At 55.5% G+C, this 23689-nt stretch overlaps 4 protein-coding genes across 9 annotated transcripts; 1 reads left to right on the forward strand and 3 right to left on the reverse strand.

The window, feature by feature from the left end:
- Positions 1-2661: 2661 nt before the first annotated feature.
- On the forward strand, positions 2662-18619 carry LAMTOR4 (late endosomal/lysosomal adaptor, MAPK and MTOR activator 4). Of its 5 annotated transcripts, none has more exons than XR_009559116.1 (7): positions 2662-2797; positions 3147-3227; positions 5114-5231; positions 7400-7522; positions 9759-9838; positions 15526-15823; positions 16772-18619. XR_009559116.1 is itself a non-coding variant. In XM_060285384.1 (7 exons), exons 1-6 carry the CDS (start codon positions 2669-2671, stop codon positions 16835-16837), a joined length of 597 nt encoding a protein of 198 aa, XP_060141367.1. In that variant the 5' UTR covers positions 2662-2668; the 3' UTR covers positions 16838-16879; positions 17010-18619. The 5 variants fall into 5 exon arrangements, 4 of the variants coding, with proteins under 4 accessions (XP_060141367.1, XP_060141366.1, XP_060141368.1 ...); XM_060285384.1 differs by lacking the exon at positions 15526-15823 and having other exon boundaries at positions 16772-16879; positions 17010-18619; XM_060285383.1 differs by lacking the exon at positions 15526-15823.
- Positions 6155-10607, reverse strand: TRAPPC14 (trafficking protein particle complex subunit 14). The gene is made up of 11 exons (XM_030845934.3): positions 9975-10607; positions 9667-9762; positions 9432-9561; positions 9179-9265; positions 8909-9029; positions 8656-8803; positions 8443-8525; positions 8177-8340; positions 7480-7634; positions 7055-7248; positions 6155-6943 (listed from the first exon to the last, which is right to left on the reverse strand). Exons 1-11 carry the CDS (start codon positions 10380-10382, stop codon positions 6790-6792), a joined length of 1740 nt encoding a protein of 579 aa, XP_030701794.1. The 5' UTR covers positions 10383-10607; the 3' UTR covers positions 6155-6789.
- Positions 10848-15314, reverse strand: GAL3ST4 (galactose-3-O-sulfotransferase 4). Of its 2 annotated transcripts, none has more exons than XM_030845941.2 (3): positions 15038-15314; positions 14554-14857; positions 10848-12281 (listed from the first exon to the last, which is right to left on the reverse strand). In XM_030845941.2, exons 1-3 carry the CDS (start codon positions 15160-15162, stop codon positions 11259-11261), a joined length of 1452 nt encoding a protein of 483 aa, XP_030701801.1. In that variant the 5' UTR covers positions 15163-15314; the 3' UTR covers positions 10848-11258. The 2 variants fall into 2 exon arrangements, with proteins under 2 accessions (XP_030701801.1, XP_030701799.1); XM_030845939.2 differs by having other exon boundaries at positions 14413-14857.
- Positions 17147-23582, reverse strand: GPC2 (glypican 2). Its single transcript, XM_030845936.2, has 10 exons — positions 23280-23582; positions 22460-22618; positions 21815-22137; positions 20911-20991; positions 20015-20177; positions 19634-19764; positions 19274-19423; positions 19045-19184; positions 18762-18937; positions 17147-18015 (listed from the first exon to the last, which is right to left on the reverse strand). The coding sequence occupies exons 1-10, from the start codon at positions 23443-23445 to the stop codon at positions 17768-17770; spliced, it is 1737 nt and encodes a 578-aa protein (XP_030701796.1). The 5' UTR covers positions 23446-23582; the 3' UTR covers positions 17147-17767.
- Positions 23583-23689: the final 107 nt, after the last annotated feature.

Raw genomic sequence — 23689 nt, forward strand, 5'->3', positions numbered from 1 at the left:
TTCTTTTCCGGAGACCTCAGTCTTTTTCCTTAAGATCTTCAACCAGTTGGATGAAGCCCATCCACATCATGGAGGCTAATGTGCTTTGTTCAAAATTAAATACTCACCCTACCTTAGAAGTACCTTCAAAGCATAGGGCAGGCAAATTTTTTTACCTCTACCCCCTTAGGGTTTTCAGCTGGGTCTGCGAATTGACATAAAACAGAGTAGCGGGAGAAAAGCATACAGGCTTACTTAGTACAAGTTTTACGTGACGTGGGAGCCCTCACAAGAAAATGAAGACCCAAAGAAATGGCCAGATCTATGTGCTTTTATACCAGATAGAACAAAAAGAGGTGATTGTAGAAAAGTAACTGAACTGTGGGAGGCTAAGGAAAGAAAGGAATTATTTTAATAAGGTCTGTTTTACAGAATTCACTAGGTCTGGGTCTTGTGAGTGGAAACTTTGCTTCATTTTTCTTCATAGCACTTTTCACCACTTAATATATTTATCTATTATCTGACTCACCTTCTTCCTCACAACTTGAAACCAATAAAAAATGTGTCTTATTTCTATTCACTGCTGTATCTCCAATTCCAAGAAGAGCGTCTGGTACATAGAAGGTGCTCAATAACACCGGTTGAATGAAAGGACGAAAACCTTTGCTCCCTACATGAGTAGTATGATTCAAGCTGTTTGTGAAAATGAAACAATTCTAACGATGGCTGATGAGCAATGTCCTGTAAAAGTTTCCTCTGTGTTAAGTAAAATGAGAACAGGGAATTTCTGAGGTAAAATTAAATGTAGCTTAAAAAAAAAAAAAGTAGTTGGCCAATGGAGCAATGGAAAAAGCATCAGCCTCAGCGCCAGCCGACTTAGACTGGAATCTGGCTCTGCCAGTCGCCAGCTGTGTGCCGTGAGCAAGGCTCAATCTCTCTTGTTTCCACTTCCTCATCTGTATAGTATCTGGGATGAGTGGGTTAGGCCGGTATACAGATGAAAACGCTCAGAACCAGTATGTGCAAAAAAAAAAAAAAATTGGTACCACAAACTGTCATCAATATCTAAGGCCAGGGAAGGCTTTGCAGATCAAGCATCCCCACAGAACTTTCTCTACATCCTCCTCCAATTTAAATTTTATATTATAATCATACCTCATCTTTAAAAAAGGCATCCATCTTCTCTAATTAGTTTTCTCCTCAAGCAACAACACTTTGTTTTATGTTGTTGAAATATGATTCACATACTGTAAAATTCACCCTTTTAAGCTTCACCATGCAGTGGTTTTCATTACATTCACAAGGTTGTGCAACCATCATCACTCTATAATTCCAGAACGTTTTCATCACCCAAAAAGAATCTTCACACCCATTAGTCACTCCCCATTTCCCCCTCCACTCAGCTCCTGGCAACCACTAATCTGCTGTCTGTCTCTTTGGATTTGCCCAGTGTAGACATCTCACATAAATACAACCAGACAATATGTGGCCTTGTGTGTCTGATTTCTTTCACTTAGCATAATGTTTTCAAGGTTTATCCATGTTGTAGCACAGATCCGTACTTGATTCCTTTTTATAGCTGGATAATATTCCACTGTATGGACATGCCACATTTCATTTATCCAGTCTTCAGTTTATGGGTATTTAGGTTGCTTCCATCTCGGGGCTATTGTCAATAATGCTGTTATAAACATTTGTGTACAAGTTTTGTGTGAATGTATGTTTTCAATCCTTTTAGGTATGTATTTAGGAGTGGAATTTTTAGGTCATATTTAACTTTTCTACATCTAATTCTCATTTATAAATATAGTAACTCTATATTTAACTTTTAGAGGAAACTTGTCAATCTGTTTCCAACAGCAACTGCACTATTTTACGTTCTTGCCAGCAATGTATGAGGGCTCCAATTTCTCCACATCCTCATCAAGTATTTACTGTTTTATTACTACTTATCATTTTCCCTCACCCACATTAACATTGCAGCAGCCCTAAAAACTATTTAAATTAAAACAAAAAATTTCTATGACACTCATATATTTAAAAATGACTCCAAGGTCATTTTCTAATTATTCCTGGCAGAGAATATTCAGTATTGCAGCTGCCTTGGCTAGCGAGGGATCAATGCACCATCACACCGTTTCTTACAGAATCCCGGGACAAAAAACCACTTTGGGAACAAATTTCTGTCTTAGAGAGCTGCCCGGAGTAGGCACAAGAGTAGCACTTGAATAGCTCTTCATCTGCATTTCACGTTTTTTTACTCTATTCTCTTACTGTCCCACTGCGAGCGGTCTAGCCCTAGGTGGAACCCGGGCCGCCTCTGTTGCGCAGGCACAAACCCTTAGCCCAACCTCCTCCCTCCGGCCCCGCCCCCCCAGGCCCGCCCCTCCGCCGACATGCCCCCCTATCTCGGCGCTTTGGGGCTGAGGGAAGAGGAGATGAATGTTAAAGAGGGTCTGCGGCCAATCCGCGTGCGCCTCCGGGAAGCGGCGCTCCACACTGGCAGAGTAAGTCTGATGACGTAGCCACTCTCCAATCCGCATTCTGGGGGCGGGACTCAAGTCGGGCGGTGCAAGGCAGGAGGAGGAGACCGCCGGGTGGAATCACGTCACCTGGGACTGGAGCCGGAAGCTACGTCTGGCAGTGAGCGCCCCCCAGCACCTAAGGCTGCGATGGTGAGTGAGGACGCATGCGCGGGACTACGCGCCGGGGGTTCGGTGTCCCTGCCCCCCCATCTCCTTGGTCGCCCAGTCCTGAGCCTGCACTCCGCCCTCACCTCCTATCCGCCCCGGGACCGAGAGGGAATGGAGATGGAGGGGTGGCGACGTAGAGGGCTGAGCAGGGGACGGTGGGAGGGTGTACAGAGGCTGGGGAGTAATCTGAGGGGGAGCGGCGGGCCACAGGTGGAATTGGAGACCGGGCTGAGGGGAGTTGTCTGTGGGGTAGCAAAGGTGGGGTGTGGAAGGCCGGTGGAGCCCAGGGGCAGAGAGTGAGGACTGACGGAGGCTCAGGAAGATCAGTGTTGAAGGCCATGTAGAGGGAAGAGGGTCTGGAAGGGCCCTGGCTGGGGAAAGAGGCCTGGGGGGCCATTGTCAAGAGAGAGTCTTGGGTTTGCCAAGGGCTGTTCTCTTAGCCTGCTGCTCACTGATTGCATCTTTACCCACTAGACTTCTGCACTGACCCAGGGGCTGGAGCGAATCCCAGACCAGCTCGGCTACCTGGTGCTGAGTGAAGGCGCAGTGCTGGCGGTGCGTTTTGGAAAAGGGAGGGGGGGCTCCTCCAATACACATCGCCCGATGATGCCTTCTAACGTTGCCCAGTTTAACCTGATTTGTCTCTGTTCTTGATTTTTACCTGGTATCATGCCTGGCATATAGGAATTAAATTCAGGAATTAAATCAATTAATCTATCTCTGGAATCTTAGTCCTGTAACTGTTTTGAGGTAAAAGAGGTTTACTGACTTTACCAAAGCCAAAGTAGTTACAGGTTTGTTGATAACTGACATTACCTGAGTTATTCTTGAGTATGTCTTTATTTGGTATTTATTGAAGAGGCTTGGTATTTTGTTCTGCAGTACAATATAGTGTCAGTGCTCTAGAAGTTTTCAATCTAGCTGGAGAGACAAGGCTTAAGGTTAAAAGTTCAGCTAGAGAGACAAGGCTTAAGGTTAAAAGTTCAGCTAAAGTATTGCACGTGGTAAAGATAACTGAAGGAGTCCAGAGAGTGAAGGATTCAGCCCTTTGTGTTATAACTTGTGTTTTGGCAAGGAAACTTTCTTGGAAGAGACAAGAATTCAGCTGGCCTTAAAAGATGGATGGTTGTGAACAGGCAGAAAAGAAAGAGCATATTCAGGGCTGGGAGGTGGGCATATTTGCAGGAGTGTGACATCAGCCTGTCTGAATTGCTGGTGCGTTTATGTTGAAAAGATTTGGAAACGTTTGGGGGAAGAAGAGGATATGTTAAGGAAAGATCTGATTGTGGAGGACTTTCAAGGCTGGGTTAACACCTGTGGATTAATCTTGGGGGGTAATAGGAGCTTTGAAGGGTTTTTGAACAGAAACAGCTGATGAAGTGATTGAGCGGAATTGTTCTTTTAGGTGTAAAGATGAGCCGGAAGGAGAGGGATTCAGAAGCAGGGATGCTGTTGCCAAAATCTAGGTATGAAACAGCTGGTGGCAGTGAGAAGGAGCAAGGAGAGAAGAGATTTTTTAAAGGAAGAATCGATATGTCTTCGTAATGACTAGAGATAGGTAATAGAGGAGATAACTTTTCCATGCTGTAAGACTTTGAACTCAAGCCTAGAATTATGGTGCCTTAACAAACAGGGACTTAAGAAAGGAAGTTGATTGGGGAGGGGGAGAGGTAAGGGGAGTTTTGGTGGCTCAACTTTGAACACTGAGTTTGATATAGAATAATAGCAATTAAATATATAATGCTAGGAGTTATTCTAAGCATCTTACTAATATGCTCTTGTAACCCTCACAACAAGCCCATAAGATAGGTATTGTTGTCCCCAATTTACAGATGAGGTAACTGAGGTACAGAATGTCCAAGAGAGCAAAGCGTGCTGAATTTGACTCAGTGGGAGGCCCATATTGAGGAGGTAGGAAGAGGAAGTTGAGATCATCACGAGAAAAGAGGAAGCCCAGGCCACTGTGACATCATTACCCAAGGGCTAGGTAGTAGGAAGGGGTTCAGGGACAAAGGGGATGTTATGTTTCAGATTCTGCAGACAGGGCAACAAACAGGAAGACTGAGGAAAAGACGGCGCCTGGGACAAGTCTGTGGTGGGTGGGCACTGATGTTTGAGAATGTGATTTTATCAAGTAAGTGGGAACAGGGAGAGAAATCAAGATTCAGGGATTAGGAAAACAGCGTCAGTAAAGAAATGGATGAGAGTCACTGCTTCCCAGGAGGAAGCCCGGTATTTTAAGGTTGACAAACAGGATGGCATCAAGAGGGGCAACAACGTCACAGGGCAGTTTTCAGGTGGGTCTTTCCAAAACCGGGGGTGACCTTGGGGTATTGGAAAGTGGAGGCAGGTTACAAGTGCTAGAGCCAAAGTGTCCTCGGAATTTTCTCCCAATTCTGTTCCCTAATTCCTGCCATCTTCCCTCCTCTGTCTGCATGCAGTCATCTGGGGATCTAGAGAATGACGAGCAGGCAGCCAGCGCCATCTCTGAGCTGGTCAGCACGGCCTGCGGTTTCCGGCTGCACCACAGCATGAACGTACCCTTCAAGCGCCTGTCGGGTGAGCCCCTGGCCCTGGTGACGGTGTTGGGGGGTGCTGCTCCCCGAGGCTTCTCTTCTCAGGGAAAAGCACCTGTCTCCTACCAGCCGCCCACCACCTCCCTGGGGTCCCTGGTTCTGGCCACTCTGTTCCCCTTGGTATTCACCCCTGCATCAGAATTATGAGAAAGCAAGAGAAGGGGATTTAATGGAGACCTCCCATCTTCAAATCTCTGAGCTTGCAACTGTCAAATTTCTTTGGCTTTGGAGCCCAGCCAGTTTATGGTGACCCCCAGGGAGGCCTTCGCACCCCACTAACTCTCTGCTCCCTTCCCTCTCCCGGGGCGGGGGAAGGTGTGTCTCCCCTCCAGTGGTCTTTGGAGAACACACGCTGCTGGTGACCGTGTCGGGACAGAGGGTGTTTGTGGTGAAGAGGCAGAACCGAGGCCGGGAGCCCCTTGACGTGTGAGCCTGCCAGAGGGCGAGGGGCAGAGGTGGACGGGGCCGTGAGCCTCTGTGATGAGGAAGACGCAAACCTCCCCCCGCCTCTCTTGATTGCCATTAGAACTAAGGCTGTCTGCTCACCCACTTCCCCACCCCTACCGGGAAGGGCAGAGGCTTGGGGACTCTGTACTATGTTAAGGAGAGTGAGGGCGAGGGGACCTCCCTCTCCTCACCTTCCCTCCTAATAAACGTGAGTCTGATGTTCCCAGGCCCAGGGATGTGTCGTGTGTATTGGGGGAGGAGGGTCACACCCCATGTGTCTTCCAGCTTCTAGGGCCTCAGCCCAGAGGAGTGGAGCAAGGCCACCTCTAGACATCTAAAACTGGGACTCAGAAGAAAAAGAAAATGGGTGGGAAGGGAACTGAGGGGAGCTATTTGGTGTACATGCTAAAGGAAATCTTTCTGAGCCCCTGGCTCTCTGCTCCTGCCACCAACACACAAAGAACAGTCATTCTTCTCCCTCCTGAACAGGTATTTAATAGTCTTATTTCAGTTGGAAGCAGTAGTTGGAGAATAAGTTACAGGAACAGACAAACCAAAAAAAAAAAACCCAAAAAACCAAAAAACCCCACATAAAGTGCTTCAGACTGCAAACGTAAACATGAGGACGAGGGGAGGCCACCAAGCTCTCTCCCCTGACCTGAGACAGGAGGGTCATGTCATTGTCGGGTCCCTTTACCATCACCACCCTCTGATCTCAGCCCTGCGGGTGGGAGGGAGGGAGGGAATGTCAGAGGCAGGGAAGACAACTTAAAGGAACGAGGGAAACACTTTGTAAACTTAGAACCAGGGTGCAAGGCAGGGGGCAAGGGAGCTCCTGGAGCCCTTGCCTTGGCCGAGGGGTGGGGCCAGCCCCCCCAGGAGGTCCGGGAAATACTGCTGGCTTCACGCCGCAGCCATCCCTGTCCATTTCACAGCTTCTTCCCTCGTCCCTCATCAGCAGACACAGACAGGCGGCCCTGAGGGCCTCCTCACCCTCGGTGGGAGGCATCCCAGGGGAGGCACAGCCTGGAGGGAGCACCGCTCCGGGGGCTGTTGATTTCCAGGAGTGTGAGAGGGAGGAGAGCTGGATGGCGCTACTTGACGGGCTCCACCACCAGGACCTTGCACTCGCGCTTGGCGATCTTGTCCAGAGAGAGCACAGCCTTGTCCGGGGGCAGGTAGAGGGGGCGGCTGACAGGCGAGGCCACGGGGGGCGTGATGGCCCTGCGCTCCATCACGCTGCCCGACCTGGGGGAAGGCAGAGGCTATGAGCTCTGGTTGGACCCAGGGCCCCTCCCTGCTCCCTCTCCAACTCCAGCCTCTACCAAGTCCACTGGCACCCCTCCCGCGGTTCCGTACCTCATGAGGTGGCTGCGGGAGGGCTGTTGGTGGGAGAAGGACTGAGAGCGGCCCAGGCTCGCCTGGTGCCTCTCGACCAAGTCCCGGACGGCAGGGCTGCTGGGGCTGCTCTTGCGAGAGAGAGGCCGGGCCTCTGGCGGAGGGTGGGACACGCTGGCGGTGAACTGCAGCTTCAGTTTCATGTGCTGGCTCAGCTGGGGTAGGGAGACATGGATCAGCCACCCAGCTCGGCTTCCAGGCCCCGGACCTCCTTTCAGGTCATCTTCCCCACTTGACAGGCCGAAGTCGGATCTAAATTCCACCTTCCCTCCGCGCGGCTTTGTAGCACCACCCATTATGCTTCAGCCACAGAAACCAGCGGCCCTGACTCCTTCCACCTGACGCTCTGCCTCACCCAGCACACAGCCTGGCCCCCACCAGCCCACCTCGAAGAGTCCCGTCCTCAGAGCCTGGAAGGCCACACTGAAGGTGAGCGCGCTGCCCTTCCGGGAAAAGCCGAGGTTGTTGAGGGGTGTATGGCAGACAATGGAGTCCAGGGCTGCCTGCATGGCCCGGCGCTCCTCCTCACACAGCTGCTTTCCTGGGGGGGACAGAAACGGGGGCTGGGAAACACATCTGTATGGTGTTCCTCAGTTTGCAGAGGGCATTCACGAGCACAGTCTTGTTTTGATCCTCAGAGCCACTCTGTGGAGTAAACTGAGTATATGCTATTGTTTACTGAATTTTATAAATAACAGTAGCTAATACTTACTGTGTATTGAGATCTATTCTAACCACTTCACATAATATTAACTCACTAAGTCGCTGTAACAGCCTCACGAGGTATTATTTTCTCTGTTTGAGAGATGAGAAATCTGAGGCTCAGAGAGATTAAGTAACCTACCAAAGGTCACACAGCTAAGAAGTGGAAGAGGTACAAGTCAAACATACCAGGGAGCCCAGCTCCAGTGCCAAGGCCCTTAAAATCACTCTGCCCCGCGGCCTCTCTAAACTCTCCATTGTGACACCATGGAGACCACCCTGGTTCAGAACCGAAGCAGCCAGCCACAGTCACCCATCTCTGTGACTGCTTCCCTTCCCCTCCCCTCCTTCGGGACAAGGTTAGGCCTGGCAGCCACCTACCAGCCTGGGCGTGCTCCGGGGTCCACACGAGCCTCACAGCAAGGAAGTCTTGGAGATTGTTGAGCAGCGTATAGGTGACAGTGAAACGCTCGTAGGTCCGAACAGGGGACTCACAAGAAGCAGTCATCACAAAGCACGGGCGGTCCAGGCGGATGCTGGGAAGGCTAGAAGCAATGAGAGAGGGAAGCAGGATGTGTGTGTTTTGAAACAAAGATGAACAGGATAGTACCCAGGCGGGGCCAGGGTGGGGTGTCCCACAAACTCACCGGTAGTGGGTATAGATGCTCTGGGTAAAGGGCAGCTTCGGCGTGGACCACTGAACCACAGCGATCAGGGGAACTTCTAGGCCCTGCCAGAGGGACAAAGGGAAACATCACATGTATCAGAGGTTTCCTCTCCCCTTAGTCAACCCCCTGGCCTCTTCCTCCCACTGCATTTTCTCACCCTTTCTCCTGAACACACCAGTCTCTTATACTCACCTCCTTGGCCCCTGGAGGGGGCTGCTCACCCCCTCTGAGCTGGAACAGGAAGTTGTGTTCCTCCAGAGCACTAAGCAAGCAGGGGAAGCAGCCAGAGGTACCAGGGAGCCGGCAGAAGGAGCCCATAGAGACTTCCCCAGATTGGTGACTAGTTCAGAAGAAAGGGACCAGAGCTGGATCTTTCCACACCAGAGCTCTCGGCCCTGCCCCCATCCCCACCACTGTGCGGCCCTGCCCCTCCCCAGGACCTCACCAGACATTGTCCACCAGCAGCACAGAGCCATCGGGCATGACAGGCAGATAACTGGCATTGAAGTTTGGGAGAATGCGGATATCCCAGATGGAAATTTCCTCCTGGGAGGAGCTGTTCAGCACTGTCGGAGGTAACCAGCTCAGCTCAGAGTATCTGGACCCCTTGGACCCCACCTTTTCCCCCCTAAAATGGATCTATCCCCACCAGAGTAACTGACACCCAGTCAGTGCCCTTGCTGCTGCCCAAGAACTGAGCCGCCAATCTGCTCACCCTTGAGCACGGTCAAGTGTTTTCCAGCCACAGTGAACTGGCGACATTTCAGAACTGGAGGAGGCAGCAGAGTCAGCAGGGTGCTCACTGCAGGAGAGGGCGGAGGCAAGAGATGATGGGCTGGGTGAGCCTCATTCCAACCCACAGTTCTAATCTTGCTCTTCTCTCCAGCTTGGGCACTTGCCAGTATCACCCCTCCACTGTCCCCCAAATTCCAGACTCCAGCATTTCCTCTCTGCATTCTCCTCCCCACCTTGGGCCTTGAAAGCGCTCTGCTCGCCCCGGAAGGTCTCCCCAGGAGATCGGGTTTGCAGCAAGCGCAGGTAGCCTTGATCTCTGACCTCTGGTGCTTCAACCTCCCGCTTCCACACGGTCACTACAATCTGAGCACAGGGGACACAGGACCACAGTCGAGAGAAAAGACACACAGCCAGCCTCAAAAAGGGCGTCTGAATTAGGACAACAGCTCCACCCCGTGCCAGCCTTACCTTGGCCTTAGGTGTCCCTGGGGGCAGTCTATCCAGTGAAACGGTGAGTGGGAAGATGACCTCATCTGTGGACACAATTGGTTCCTCCACAGGCAGCTGGGTTGTGAAAAGGGTGAAGAGGTCAGAAGAGTCAAGGCCGCCCGCAGCGCCAGCGTTCCCTTTAAGATCCGCGGTACGTGGTTCTCGCCCTCCCCTCTCCTCACCCGTCATCGGCCTCCCGCTTCCCTCCAGCGTCCCTCTCCCCTCCGGTCTTTGGAGCCCAGCAGACCGCCCCTCCGCCCTGTGCCGTGTCGCCCCGAGCTCCTCACCGTGGTCGCTCCCCCTGAGGTAGCAGGGCCCGGGCCGTGGGTGAGGAGGGGGCTGCAGCCTCGAAACAACCCCCCACCACCAGGGTCCCCGCCCCCCGGGGGTTCGCAATCCTGGTCGCCGGAGCCACCGCCCACGGGCGCCCCTCCGGCGCTGACCGAGGCCAGGGCGGCCAGGGCGGTCGCCAGTTCTGCCCAGGCCCCTCGGGAGCCCAAGCCCGGGCCGCCTCCGGCGCCGGACCCCACGCCGCCCCGGCAGCGCAGCACCAGCAGGAAGCGGACAGTCTCCCCCAGGTAGAGGTGGTTGCGCCGGGGCAGCGCCCGGTACCGGCCCGGGTCCCCAGCCAGCTCCGCGCGTGGTGGCAGCGGCACGGCGGGGAAGTACATCGAGTAGTCGCACTGGGACTCCATGGGCGGTGAAGGCGGCGCGGGCCGGGGAGCGAGGTGGGCCGTGGCCGGCGGAGGGCGAGGGGGCCGCTGGGGTGGGCCCGGGGAGCCCCGAGCCCCGACCGGTGCTGCGCGCGGCCGGACCGGCCCGACAGACCAGCCGGGGCCGGGAACCGGGGCAACGAGCCCGGAACCGAGACCCCGTGGGGCCGGAACCGGGGTGCTGGGCCGAATGACTGGAGAGACACCGGAAGCGGAAGGGAAGGGGCGTGGCCTCGGAGGCGCCGGAATTTGTGGGCAACCGGATTTTGGACAAGAAGAGCGGCGTGTTCCTGTGGTTAGCCCGCTGCGTGAAGGGTTTAGGTGAGACTGCAGACAGACCTCTTCTTAGAGAAGAACTATGAAGAGAACCCCCTCCAACCCCGTTTCTCCCAGGAAGATGCTCCATCCCCTTCCCTTCCGCCCTATATAGAGCAGGTCAAAGTTTCAAATTATTTATTCATTCAACAAACATTTCATAGTGAAATGAGTATAGCCCAGTAACAAATATTTCATAGAGAGATGGACGCGTTATTCCTATCCCTTGTGTCCCAAACAATTTCTGCCGTACTCCATGGTTTGCTCCTCCAGGGGGGCTTTGAGAGTGCTGTTTGGACCTGGGGGGGGCACGAGGTGCTGGGAAGGGAAAGGGGCAAGATGGGGGGAGGATGCTTCTAGGACTAGGATTCCTCGGCACAGGCTGGGGCCTGTGGGGCCCACATCCGTGCTAAGTTCCACTGGTCCTTTGGGGAGCAGACATGGTCTCTGGGGGAAGCAGAAAGGGCATGTGGCTGCCTCACATTCATCACTGTGCCCCTGTGGCTCAGCTGCTTTTCAGCCTAAGACTTAGTGGCCTGCTGCCTAGGGGGAGGGTAGCCTTGAAGTCTTGAGGGGCACAGAGACTGTTGGGGGGAACTGCTTGGCATCTAGTTTGTCCTTGTACTGTAGCTCAGGGGTAGCCAGGCGCTCACACTCCTCCTGGTCTTGGAGGCTCAGGCCACTCTGAAGCACGTAACCCAAAACCTTACCTGATCCAAACTGGAAAGGGCGGAACCGCCGGTCAGTGATGTACTTGGGGTCTAAAGCCTCACCCCCCACCAGACAGTGTTTAGCCAGGGCCTCTCGGCGAGCCCGGAGCTCCGCCACAGCACTGTCCAGCCGGCTCTGGCCGTATTGCTTTATCCGGGCCCACAGGCTGCGGTTGAAGTGAACATAGAGAGCCCAGTCCAGGTTGTTCCAGGCTCGGGCCCTTGCAGACAGCTGCCTGTCCTCAGCAGTCAGTCCACCATCGCCGACAGCACTTCCGCCCTGCCCACCTCCAGCCTGAGCGTTGTGCATGAAGCCCACCACATCATCTAGACTCCAGCACAGGGCATCTGCCAGCAGGACCAATGACTCGTCAAAGTACTCGGCCACCAAGACCAGGTCAAAGACAGAGTCCAGCCAGGCCAGATTCCACTGGATGAAAGATGAAGACCTCAAATCTAAAGAGGCAGAGCTGGACGTCTGGCTGTGACCATCAGCAACAGTGGGAATGGGATGGAAGAGAGCATTGGGATCCAAGGTGTGGGCTCGCAGGCCAACACCAGAAGGCAGCTGTGGCGGGTTGGGATCTCTGGGGGGATGAGGATTCCCTCTCTTGGTCCTCATCTCTGGGGGAAAGGGGAGGCCAAAGTCAAACCATAACAAGTTGCGTGCATAGTGGTCCCCACGGGCCCCGGGCTGGTAGAAGGCTCGGGGATTGTCCAGGAAGGCAGCCAAGGACGGTGATTTGCGGAAAGCCGATGATGTGGATTTATAGTAGGAGAAGGCAGAGCGGGCCAGAGCCGCTGGGTCTCGGACAATGGAAAAGAAGAAGCTGTCAGAAGGCATGACCTGAAGTACCTGCAGAGAAGAGGAAACAGACATAAGGAGAGAGAACTAAGCCAGGAAGAAACTAAGAGCAAACCCAGTGCCCACGGATCCCCCAGCCTCCTCCAACCTCCTTCTGACAGCTCTGCTGGGAACCCCCAGCTTCCTTCACCAGCTACATAGATCTTGGGTAAGGCACGTAACATCTCTGAGACTCAATTTGCTTATCTGCAAAACGGGGATCCATCATACCTTCCTTCCCAAGTGATGATGGAGGTTACATGAGATAAGGATAGGAAGGAACCTGGAACATGGGAAGCTCCTGGAGAACATTAACTTCCTTGGGCCTTTCTGTCTGCCTTGGTCAGTAACACTTCTAGGAATCAAGCTTTGTGTTCACTTCTCCAACAAAAACCTAAGTGCCTACTCTGGGACTCTGTCACGACTCCAAGAAAGGAGCTGGCCTCAGGCCTTCTCAGGAGGATCACTGGCAGCAAATAGGGAGGAGACAGAGCAGTCGCAACGCTGTCTCAGGTATAGGCGTCAGGGGCAGGCCAAGCCCAGGATGGCCGAAGGACAGGGCACTCCTGGGGCTCCTTGGCATCTTGCAGAGCAAGAGACACCCCTGGAATGGGCACTGGGGAGCCATGGCCACTCGGTAGGGTGCTGCTCTGAGGCCTAGGATGTGTGGTCCCACTTCTGGGCAAGAAGGAGGGTGGGGATTGGGCTGAGCCACACCCTAGTGTGGTCCTTCAGGCAGATCCATGCCAGAACTCAGCTCTGGGGCTCCTTGAAGGGTTTCTGCCTCTGAACGCGACCTCTGTCATTGAACCTGACTCCCTGACAAGTCTTCCAGTCTGCTCTGCCGATGTGGGCATGCCTGCAGGGCGAGCCTGTGAGCTGTATGTCTCTTTGAAGGCATAGGGAAACAGTGCAGAGAACGGTCTGTGGCATCAGATGGACCTGGAATAAAATCCCAATTCAGCCATTTACCAACCCTGTAACTTTGGGCAGGTTATCGAACTTCTCAGAGCCTTCTCAGAGCCTCCATCAGTAAATCTGGGTTAACACTTACCTTGAAGGATGTGGAAGTGTGGGGAACATGGGGGGTAGTGAGGGGTGGTGACAATCATCCTAAACTCCAGAAGAACCTGCCTCAGTGACCGCTGTCCTCGCCTCACTCCCAGCAGTGCCCCCTCGCTTCCCATTAGATCACATTCATGCTGCTCAGCTGCTTTCTCCTGCTCCAGCTCCAACAGGACTGCCTTTGCAGCCACCACTGAAGTTCTACCACCTACACACGCACACACACCACTGCCACCATGTCTTTAAGATGTTTTGCTCTAAGAACACCTGATATTTTTCTTACTACAAAGTCATGTCCACCCTTTCCTATAAAACCCACCTCTCCAGAAAGCCCCACCTCTTTTGATGACTATTCTCCCCACAGTTCCGAATACAAACACACATACACACGCACACAGCCCACAGAAGGCACTTTGACTTTGGAGCAGCTGGGCCTGGGTTCAAATGCTAGCTCTGTGGCTTTCCGTTAACAGAGGCCTGTCACTGAGCCTCTCTGAGATTCAACCTCCTCATCTGTGTAGTGGAGACACGTATAATGCCTTCCTGGCAGGATGACGGTAAGATGACTATCCAGCACCCAAGAAGTATTCAGTGAAAGTTCGCTCTTTCCCTGTATGTGTTCATTTGCCCATTGATTTTCTTCCTCCAAGAGGTTCGCGCGCGTGTGTGTGTGTGTGTGTGTGTGTGTGTGTGTGTGTACACGGATGACCTGTGTGCGTGCACTCATCTCCCCCTTTAGAACTGAGGCTCCGGGGGTTGGGGGTGGGGCTGGGGCTGGGGCTTGGCATGTAGCTGATCTTCAAAATCTGGCAGACGTGGTGAGGGGAGTGAGATGCAGCCGGGTCAGAAGGCAGTGACTGCACAGGGCCCTGGTAGTGCCAGCGGAAGGGGCCAGGAAGGGCCAGGTACCTGGAGGGAGGGTTGGCGGGGTGGGGTCAGAGTTGGCGGGACACTGATGCCAGCAGGATAAATTGGTCAAGGAGAGAGACTGCAGTAAACTCTAGATGGAGAGGGCAGAACTTCGGCTGCCAGAAAATTCTGAGGAAGGGACAGCTGAGGAGGGGGCAGCAGGACTCACCTTTGTGGCCCCCATGCCCAACTCTTGGGTGAGGGGATGCCTGGGGAGCCTCCAGGCCTGGGGTCTCCTCCCCTGGTGGTCTTGGCTACAGGCATGAGCCCATCTCTCGCCAGTCCTGTCCACCCCCTCAACACTCCTCACCTCTTTCAGGTTGAACCTCATGTGATGACAGAGGATGTGGAAGGGGGACTGGGTGCCTCCACCCTGAGGGCGGTAGCCTTTGACCCGAGAGGCCTGGAAAAGCTTTGGGTAGCCGAACTGATAGCGGGCGGGGAGGGCGAAGCGCAGCCCGTGTCGGTCCCCGTAGCGGTGAAGTAGACTGAGCACAGAGCTGCTCCCGGATTTATGCGTCTTCAGGAACACGAGTCGCTGCCGTGGCGGGCAGGATGGAACAGCTGGTCCCGGGGTTGAGGCCCAGGACTGTCGGAGCTGCAGCCCAGGTAGCCTGGGGAGAGACGGGAGGGGAAGTGTCGTGTCCCTCACCAGCAGGTGGATGAGTGTCTTGAGGAGAAAGGACGAGGGCGTGGAGCGTCCTCTGAGTCCCCAAGAGTCACAGCCCCAGGTGGGACGGGGAGGAGCAAGTGGGGGGGCATCTGTGGGGCGTTGGGACAAGATGGGAACTCACCTCCTCTGGAAGGGACCCCCCCAGAGCTGGAGGGCAAATCCGATGGTCATGAAGACTCCCAGAGCCACCCCCAGGCTCCGAGGCCCCCAGAGGCGCATGGTCCTGGTAGGAGACAGAGGGCCCATGTGGCACAGGGAAGGGGGTTGCTAGAGCGGGGCAGGGCAAGGGCCAGGCACAGAGGCAGAGACAGCTTGAGACAGCCGTGCAGCCGCGGAAGGCGCCAGTTCGAGTTTGGGGGTTCATTCCCCAGGTCTGCTCGCAGCCCCGGTTGAGTCTGCCCCCTGAGTTAGCAGATTTTTGCCTCTGTCAGCGTCTAGAAGGGAAATGAGGGGGAAGGAGGAGAGTCTAAGGAGGGGGTAGAGCCTTCTCTCCTGCTGCTGCTGCAGCTGAGACCTCATTCCGGGCAGGGGGGCAGCGGAGGGGGGAGCCCCCTCTACACCCAGATCTTCTAGGTGCCCCACGACTGCTTCTCTGCTGTCAACCTGCAGCTCCTTCCAACCTCCACTGACAGCTCCTCACTGAGCCCCAGGGATTTGGAAGGCAAGGGGAGAAAGATCAGACCGGTCCGCTCATACCAGTGAAACAGACATCACCGGGCCCCTGACCACCTCCTCTGCCCCTCTGTCTGTGACATGTTGGGCTGAAGAGCCCCATTCTGAGGCTGAGAGGAGAAGCCATAAGGAGCGAATGAGGGCCAGACAGGGCACCAGCTTAGGAACCCAGGGAGGTGAAACCACAGGAGCAACTTTGTAAAGAATAAGAGCCGACCAGTTCATCTAAGCTCAGGTATGCTTTCCCTCTTGGCGCCAGGCAGAGCCCAGTGTGTGAGAGGGCCTGGGGGGGTATAGGGTTGTTTAGGAAGCCCAGATCCCACACACCCCCATTCCCACTTTCCAACCCCAGCAGTGCACCCAGAGGGGATTGAGAGGGTGGGGCTGGAGAGAGACTGCGACACAAAGAGACAAAACCCGAACGCCGAGCTTCAGAATTCCTTCCCAGGCCCCAGCTTCCCAATCTACTGAGAGTCCAGACCTGCCCCTTCAATTCCAACCCGCAGCCCCTCCACCAAGCCCCGACGGCCCCCTTCCAGGACGAGCCCGGAGCGACCCCAGGCAGAGAACCCACACTGGCCACCTAGAGACCCGCCCCCTCTGGCATCATCCCCCAATTTCCTCCCCCAACCCAGCCTCCAGGATCCAGCCCCGCACTGGACTCCTTCCTGTGTCCAGATTTCTTCTATTCCTTCCATCCATCCCTGTCTCCTCCCATTACCCCCGATTCCAGCCCGCAGTTCCCTCCAGCTTTGGTGACTGCTCAGTCTGTTGCCAGCCCTGAGTCGGCTCCCTCTGGGGTTCTCTCTATGAAACCCCCCCAAGTCTCCTCCCATAAACTCTAGAGTCCCTCCACTGGCCGAGGCCTCGGCTTCACATGCCCACTCACCAGGCCACCTGAGGAGCAGCAGGGAAATCGGGGTCTGGCCCTCCCGCCTGCTCCAGCCACCGCCCGGTTTCTCGCTCGGCTCAACTTTCCCCCTAAACTTTCTCAGCGCCCAGGCTCCTCCCCCTCCCTCCCTTTGTCCCGCCAGTCTCTGCAGCTGATTCGGCTTTGATCGCGTCTCTGGGTCTCTCCCTCCCTGCACCTTTCCCTCTCCTTCAGGGCACCCAGCCTGCCATTGGAAGACACCAGTCCTACCCTCCTTTGGCACTTAGGAATCAATTATACTTTTTCTTTCAGCTTTCTGCAGAACAAAAGCCTCATTCAGGCGACCAAAGGAAAGAAGGAAAGAAGAAAGGAGAATGACAGACAAGAGTTGAAAGCAGACATTGTAAAGGACATGACAAGGTAGCCAGAGGCTGACACAGAGAACTGGGGCCCCGACTCTGACGGCAGGGTCAGTGGTGTGGTAATATTAACGGTGGCTTGGGTCCAAGAGTTTTGCAGTCCCCTCCCCGCAACTCTCCCCATTTTGCAGATGAAGGTGCTCAGACCCAGAGGGTGGACAGCTTGCCCAAACTCAATCCCAGGGGACAGGTTCCAAGATAAGCAGGCAGAAATGAACTGCTGGTCACAGAGGCTCTGGGCTAAAGGTACAGAAAGTCACACATAGGGTCCAATAAATTAGCCATTTATTTATAAATAAAATCGAGCCGAACACTGAAACATGAAACGGGGAAGCTTGTGAAGGATGTGGCGGATGGCAGAGGCCATGAGATATGCTTTTATTTCTTCTTTCTTTTTTCTAGTTTAAGAAAGTGATACTGAAAAAACTCGATAGAACCCGACCCATAGATCCTGACATCCTAGTCCCCTGCCCTGCACCCCGCAAACACCAGCTTTGTCTGTTTCTGAGACCGGGTGCCCCCACCCATTCCCCACCTTCAACTTCCTTCAAACCCCTCCCCCCGCAACTCTAAAACTCCTCCCTTTTTCTCTGTTGGGGCTTACCACCAGCCCAACCATAGAGGCTGGGTTAGAGAGACCACACCTCCTTCCTAAATAAATACCCCCAGCCCCTCCTCCCCAGATACCAAATGAAAAAATAAATATAGTGAACACCCATCCCCAACCCAACCCACCAATGGAAATCTGGATTTGGGGCCCCAGCCATTCACCCAAAAAGTCCCTTCTCTACCCTCTCTGCAGCCCCCTCCGACTCCTCCCCAGACCCAGCAGACGGGGGAGGAGGGGATGGGCCACGAACCCTTCTGATGCCAGGGCACCCCTCCCCAGTTATCGAGGTCCGAGCAGGGCCAGGGCTGAGAGGAAGAGAATGAGGAGGGGTTGGGTGTGAAAACTGACAGACGTCCCTCCAGTCCTGCTCCTGTCTTGGCTGTGGCGGATAATGACACCTCCTCCTTTGCCCCCAGCACCATCCCTTCGAGGAGGGCGAGGAGGCCGGGCCGGGGGGGCCACAGCTGCTGCCCCAGCCATCCAGTCATCTGCATAGTGCTGTCCCTCTCCAGAGCCGCTAGCGTCCTCTGCAGGGAGGAGGAGGATCGGAAACAGACAGGGATGGAAAAGAGAGGTAGCGGGAGACAGAGAGAGAGAAGGAGCCACAGGCAGCGAGGGAGAGAACTCGAGATAAAAACAGTGATAGGTGGACGGGTGGAGGAGCAGGCAGGGTGAGAAGAGGGAGAAAGCGAATGACAGGAAGGTGAGCAGAGAGATCAGACACATGAGAATGAGGGAAGGCAACGAGAGACAGGAAGAGACAACGAGGCAGACAAAAAGGAGAGACAGATGGAGAGAGAGGATAAACAGGAAAAGAGAGAAAACAGACGTACACAGAAGCAGCGAGCAGACGGGAAGGGGGGAGAGACAGAGACAGACAGTGGGAGAGAGGAAAAAAATAGATGTCAGTGCCTTGTTTCCCTGGCAAATTCTACTTTGGGGAGCCAGCCCCATGGCGCCCGCACCCCACTTCCCCACCTCCCGGGATTGCCCACTCTTAGGAGCTTCCCACCGTTCTGTAAGAGTGTTTTGGTGTCTCCCCCAGGGAACCATGAACTCAAGGATAGAGACCCTGTCATTGGTGCTCTACCCCCTACCTTTGAGTAAAGCGCTCAATACGTGCGTGTAAAATGTGTGAGTCAATGAATGGATGGTAACGGAGAGACGCCAGGGGAGGGACTACAGAAAGCAGGGGGCGGGGCTGCGGGTTGGCCCGGGTCCAATCGCGGAAAGCCGGGCGGAGCGAGGCCCTCGCGGCGGCCCGGGGCCTCACCCCAGTCCTCCAGCTCCAGGTCGCGTCCCAGGGCGGCCGCCTTCATCCTGGTCGTGGCCGCCCGGAGCTGCAGCCGCCGCCTCCGCGTCTGGAGGTCGGGGCTCGAGGCTTCCGCATCCAGCTCTGGGTTGTCGATCTGCCCGGCCTGGGGACCCCCGACCACGGGCGACAGGTACCTGCGAGCAGAGCAGCCCCGGAGGCTCCCGCCCCGCCCCCGGAGTCCGCCTCGCCCTCCCGCCCGCCGCCGCCGCCGCCGCCGCCGCCGCCGCCGCCCGGCTCTCACCGGCCCCGCCCAGCTCCGGTCCAGCAGGGCGCCGCTTCCTGGGAGACGTCCGCAGCCACGCGGGGGTCCCCGCACACTGTCAGGGGCAGCCCGGCCCAGAAGCCCCTCACCCGGCCCAGCCGCTCGCGGAGCTCCCACACCTGGACGCAAAGAGAGCCCGGGAGGAGCTGGTGCGCGCGCCCCCCGCCCACCGCCGCGCCTGCGCCCCCGCCTGCCGCCCGCCACTCACCAGCCGGGGCAGGCTGGCGCCCGCAGCCGTCGTGGGCCGCTCCTCCTCCGCCGCCACCGCCGACCAGAGCCGGCCCACCTCCTCCCGGGGGGCTGGGGCACGGCGGGCGCGGGCCGGCGCCGGTTGGGGGCTCCCGCATTCCTGGAACACCTGCGGCACCGGAAAGAGACCCCACAGACAGTCGTCCCGCGGTAAAAACTACACTCCAATACTCCAATCGCCCCCGACACCCCAGTTTATCCAGAGGCCCTACAGTGTCTCACTGACACCCTGCACTGTACCCCCAGCCTGGGGCCTCCCCCTCCACCCTTCTCTCTCCGGTCCTCCCGCCAACTCCCACTCTTCTCGTGGCCCCTGTACCTGGGCTGACAGCCCCACGCTGTTTTCCTGCAGATGCATCAAACCCTCCGCGATCTTCACCCCGATGGACTGTGCTGCTAGCTCAAAGGAAAAGGGGCCCTGGATCTTCTCGGCCAGGAACAGGAGACCATCTTGAAAGAGGGAAAGAAAGAGAAAGGGTGAAATGAGGGGACATCCAGGGAGATACTCACTGAAGTAGGATGTTCACGCAAATCCTGACCCCGGCCTTGGAGGGAAGCAGCAGGTCTTAGATGGGGGAAACTGACATGAGAAGAGCCGCTCCTCATCCTCTCCCCTCAGTACCGCTTAACACTCCCTCCCTGGTCCACCCTGCCCACCCCCACACAGACAGCCCTCCCGGGCTTTCCTGAATCCCCTCACCCAGATAGGCCCCCCAGTCAGGATCCAGTCCCTGGCTGCTGATACAGCCGTGGGCCACGTTGAGGCAGAAGCCCCGGCAGGGTGGCAGCGAGGGGACCCCCCGACAAAGGGGGCAGCCTGTCAGACGCATCACAGCCCGCTTGCAGCCTTCGGACAGCGGCATCTGGGAGCAGAGAGCAGGCCTGTGTCATCCACGGTTGGCTGCCCTCAGCCAAGCCTGGTGCTGGGCACAGAGAGAAGTCAAATGCCCCACCCCACCTTTCCCAGGCTCTCAGTGTAGAGCTGGATGTGAACATCTAGGACTGATGACCCCATGTGGTAGCAGGAGTGGCCCCAGGACTGCCACAGATCAGAGGAGGGAGGCTCCTAGGGGCCAGGTTGCAGATGCTGCTTCTTGGGAGAGATGGGGCGGTGAGGGATCTGAGAAAAGGTTCAAGGACAAGACTGAGCCCATCATGGTTGGGGAGAGAGGAGGATGAGGATGCAGGAAGTAAGGCTGGGAGGTCAGGGAGAGAATGAGCAGTAGAGAGAGGGCCTTGAAGGCCAGGCCAGGAACCTGGCCTCCAGTAGCAGGGAAGAGGGAGCCACTGAGTGGTCCTGGAGAAAACCAGGAGGGCCAGTACTCCAATCTCAGAGATGCTATGGAGATGAGCAGGCCCGTAGAGGCTGGCAGGGGGTAAGAGTCATCAGAGGGTCAGAGGTGGGAGGAGATCATGGGTCATGACACAAGGGAGACTCCAGCCTTTCTGATTTACCCTGGGATGCCAGGGCTTCAAGGCTGATATGGGAAGGCCCCAGGCCTCTCCTGCCAGCTGGCACCGGACTCTTCTTCATGGGACCTTTCCTGCTTCTTGTCTCCCTCCCTGGGCCCTGCCCATACTCAGGCTCCCTCTAACCTTAAGCGTTTCGCTGACCACATCTCTTCCGGTCTCCAGGCCCTGGATAAAGGCCCGGGCAGCCACCAGGGCCCGGGTTATCTGGGGGAGGGGAAAGAAGGTGAGAAAAACCACAGGACTGTTGAGGGTCAGTCAACACTGGGACCAAGAGACTGCACCAAGGGGATGAGCAGGGGGGTGAGGTTTGTAGGGTTATCTTGGGGTGGTTAGGAGTGTCAGGTGGTCCCGGGAGGCAGGTTCAAGAGGATCAAAGGAATCACAGTCTAGAAGGACCCAGGGGAACTGGGCTTGGGAAGAGGTGGAGGGATTACATTTTACAGGGCTTGGAGATAGAGGGGCTTGTATCAGAACAAACACTGAACCCGAAGCCAGGAGACCTGGGTGTGAAACATAGCTCTACCACGTATTGGCTGTGAGACCTTAACCTCTGGGAAGTTCAGTTTCCTCATCTGTAAAATAGGAATGCTAATATCTACCTCCTAGAGTTATGATGATAATTAAATGAGAGACTATAAATGAAAATTCTTCTTAAATATTAAGTGTCTAATTCACAGTTAGTTGAACCAGAGGAAGCCAAGGTATTGGGATTAGGGAGGAGTTGGCAGAGAGGTGGGGTGAGGGGAGGCAAGAGCAGGTGAGTGGGTCAGCAACTTGTGTAAACTAGGACACAGAAAGGGGGCCATCCAATTAAAGGAGACCAAGGAGCACTGGGTCAGGCAGAGGTGACTGAGGCTCAAGATTGGGGTCACCAGGTCAGACATGGCTGCCATGCAGGATAGAGGGATCACCAGGTCAGGGGTGACTGGGGCATGGAAAGGGGGTCATTGGGCTGGAGGTGAGTAGTACATACTTCAGAGGTCACTAGGTCAAAGGTGGCTGAAACTCAGGCCTTGGGGCCCCTCACCTGCAGGCGGAGGCGGCGGGGTGAGTCCCCAAAAGGCTTCAGAGAGTCATCAGCAGAAGAGGCCAGGCGCGTGAGGCAGAACAGGTAGTCAGGGGAGAAGATGTACTGTGGGTGCAGCAGGGGGAACATTTTCTCCAGGAGCTGAGCCCAGAAATCCACCAAGGCATCATCTAACCCCTCACCGGACCTCTCATAGTAGTCCCGTAGCCGAGAGAACAGGCCACTGAACAAGGGGGTGTGCTGGGCATACAGGCGGCCGAAGGAGCGCTGGAAGAGCAGGGACAGGGAGTGCTCGGCTGATGAGAGCATCTCCCGAAAAACCTCTGTGGCAAGTGCAGAGAAAGGGGTGTGAGGTGGGGTAAGGCCAGAGAAGGATGGACAAGAGAAAGGGCAGAGGCAGGAAGAGATGGGCATGGGGAGAGAAAAGAAAAGTGAGTCAGAAATTAAGCAACTCTTAGAGGTCTGGGCAAATTGGGGCTGGGGGTGGAGGGCAGGACCTTGAGAGAGCCTAGGGTGGGGATGCGGGGGCTAAGCCAGGGCCGGAGTGCCTTAGGGATAGAGTCAGGAGCAGGGACGGGATGCTTGCTCGGGTCATGAGCACAGAGAGGAGGTGCGAGGCCAGGTTTGCGGACGCCAGGTCCTCACCATCAAATCTTCTGTGCCGGGCAGCCAGTGTGTGAACCAAGAAGGAGCCGCTCTCTTCCACCAGGCCTCGGAAGGTGGCCTCAGTCTCCCAGGTCAGCTTCTGCTCTATCTCACTGGAACAGCAAGTGTACTCCTGGGGACAGATCCGGAGGTGCTCACCTGGACAGAGGAGACACGAAGGAATGGTGGGAAGTCGTGTCGTGAAACTGCTTCCTTCTCCTGCTGATCTCTGGGGGCCATCCTTTCTCTTTGAACTGTCTGGTTTCTTTTCTATTGTCTGCCACCACATTCCCACCTGGCTCTACCCCCTTCTTATTGTCCCCTCACCCATCCCAGGTCCACTGGCACTAGCGATAGGATCAAATAAAGATGGGCCCATTTAGTGATCAGAGGGTCCTAGGTAGCCTGCCTAACATCGCACACCCCAGGCCTCTAAGGACTTACAGGATGGCTTCAATGGGAAGAATGGGGTTTGGAGGGGTGGGATTACCTGGTAAGAAAGAAAGTATTGTCATAGAAGGGGCTCATGGAAATAGCGAGGGGAACAAATTGGGCTGTGAATAAAGAAACACAGAGGCGGGTGCTAATTACTAGAAAGGGATTCCTGGGGTGGGGGTGGAGTAGAGAGCTATTATCTGAACAGGAGTGTTATTGTGATCCTGGTAAAGAAGTTCCGGAGGAGAAGAGACATTATTACTATGAGACGAAAAGATTATTATAACGGTCACTCTGAAAGGGAAGAGAGTTATTGTGAGATGGGGGGACCGGCCCCCGCCCCCTCCCTCGCCCCCAATTCTCTAGTCTTCCTTTTTCTCCTCACCTGAGATCAGGGCGGGAGGGAGTAGGCTTAAGCTATATCCCCGGGCCCCCAGGATCTGCCGGGTCTCAGTGCAACTCCGGGTGACCTTTGCCTCGATACCGGGTCCAGGACCAGGACCGGGACACAGAGGCAACAGCAGAAGCAGAAGAGATCGCAGCGCGTACATAGCTGCTGCCACCTTGGGACGGCAAAGTGGGTCCTAAGAAGGAAAGAAGAGCCGCCCGAACTCAGGAAGCCGGTTCTCTGCCGCGGGATCGCCCCGCCGGCCAGAGAAAGAGCGCGACCTCCGAAAACTGAACACGGAGCACGATCGCTGGACTAGGCGGCATCTGCCGAGACAATGGGAGCGGGAGCCGGACAGGAGGCGGGGCCCGGGGCGGGGCCCGGCCAATGATGGTAAGGAGCCGGAC

Source organism: Globicephala melas, chromosome 15 (genome assembly GCF_963455315.2).
Source record: "Globicephala melas chromosome 15, mGloMel1.2, whole genome shotgun sequence".
Classification (NCBI taxonomy): domain Eukaryota; kingdom Metazoa; phylum Chordata; class Mammalia; order Artiodactyla; family Delphinidae; genus Globicephala; species Globicephala melas.

Coding starts and splice junctions, on each gene's coding strand:
- TRAPPC14 (XM_030845934.3), bottom strand. CDS start 10,382: ATGGAGTCCCAGTGCGACTACTCGATGTACTTCCCCGCCGTGCCGCTG. Junction 9,266..9,431: donor GAGCGCTTTCAAGGCCCAAG/GTGGGGAGGAGA, acceptor CCTCTCCTGCAG/TGAGCACCCTGCTGACTCTG. Junction 7,635..8,176: donor CCCGGAGCACGCCCAGGCTG/GTAGGTGGCTGC, acceptor TGTCCCCCCCAG/GAAAGCAGCTGTGTGAGGAG.
- GAL3ST4 (XM_030845939.2), bottom strand. CDS start 15,162: ATGGGCCCTCTGTCTCCTACCAGGACCATGCGCCTCTGGGGGCCTCGG. Junction 14,858..15,037: donor GGGGGTCCCTTCCAGAGGAG/GTGAGTTCCCAT, acceptor GTCTCTCCCCAG/GCTACCTGGGCTGCAGCTCC. Junction 12,282..14,412: donor TGGGCATGGGGGCCACAAAG/GTGAGTCCTGCT, acceptor TCTTCTCTGCAG/GTACTTCAGGTCATGCCTTC.
- GPC2 (XM_030845936.2), bottom strand. CDS start 23,445: ATGTACGCGCTGCGATCTCTTCTGCTTCTGCTGTTGCCTCTGTGTCCC. Junction 20,992..21,814: donor CCCGCCGCCTCCGCCTGCAG/GTGAGGGGCCCC, acceptor CCCCTCCCCCAG/ATAACCCGGGCCCTGGTGGC. Junction 19,185..19,273: donor GCGCCAGCCTGCCCCGGCTG/GTGAGTGGCGGG, acceptor CTTTGCGTCCAG/GTGTGGGAGCTCCGCGAGCG.
- LAMTOR4 (XM_060285383.1), top strand. CDS start 2,669: ATGCGCGGGACTACGCGCCGGGGGTTCGGTGTCCCTGCCCCCCCATCT. Junction 3,228..5,113: donor GTGAAGGCGCAGTGCTGGCG/GTGCGTTTTGGA, acceptor GTCTGCATGCAG/TCATCTGGGGATCTAGAGAA. Junction 7,523..9,758: donor CCTGGAAGGCCACACTGAAG/GTGAGCGCGCTG, acceptor GTTCCTCCACAG/GCAGCTGGGTTGTGAAAAGG.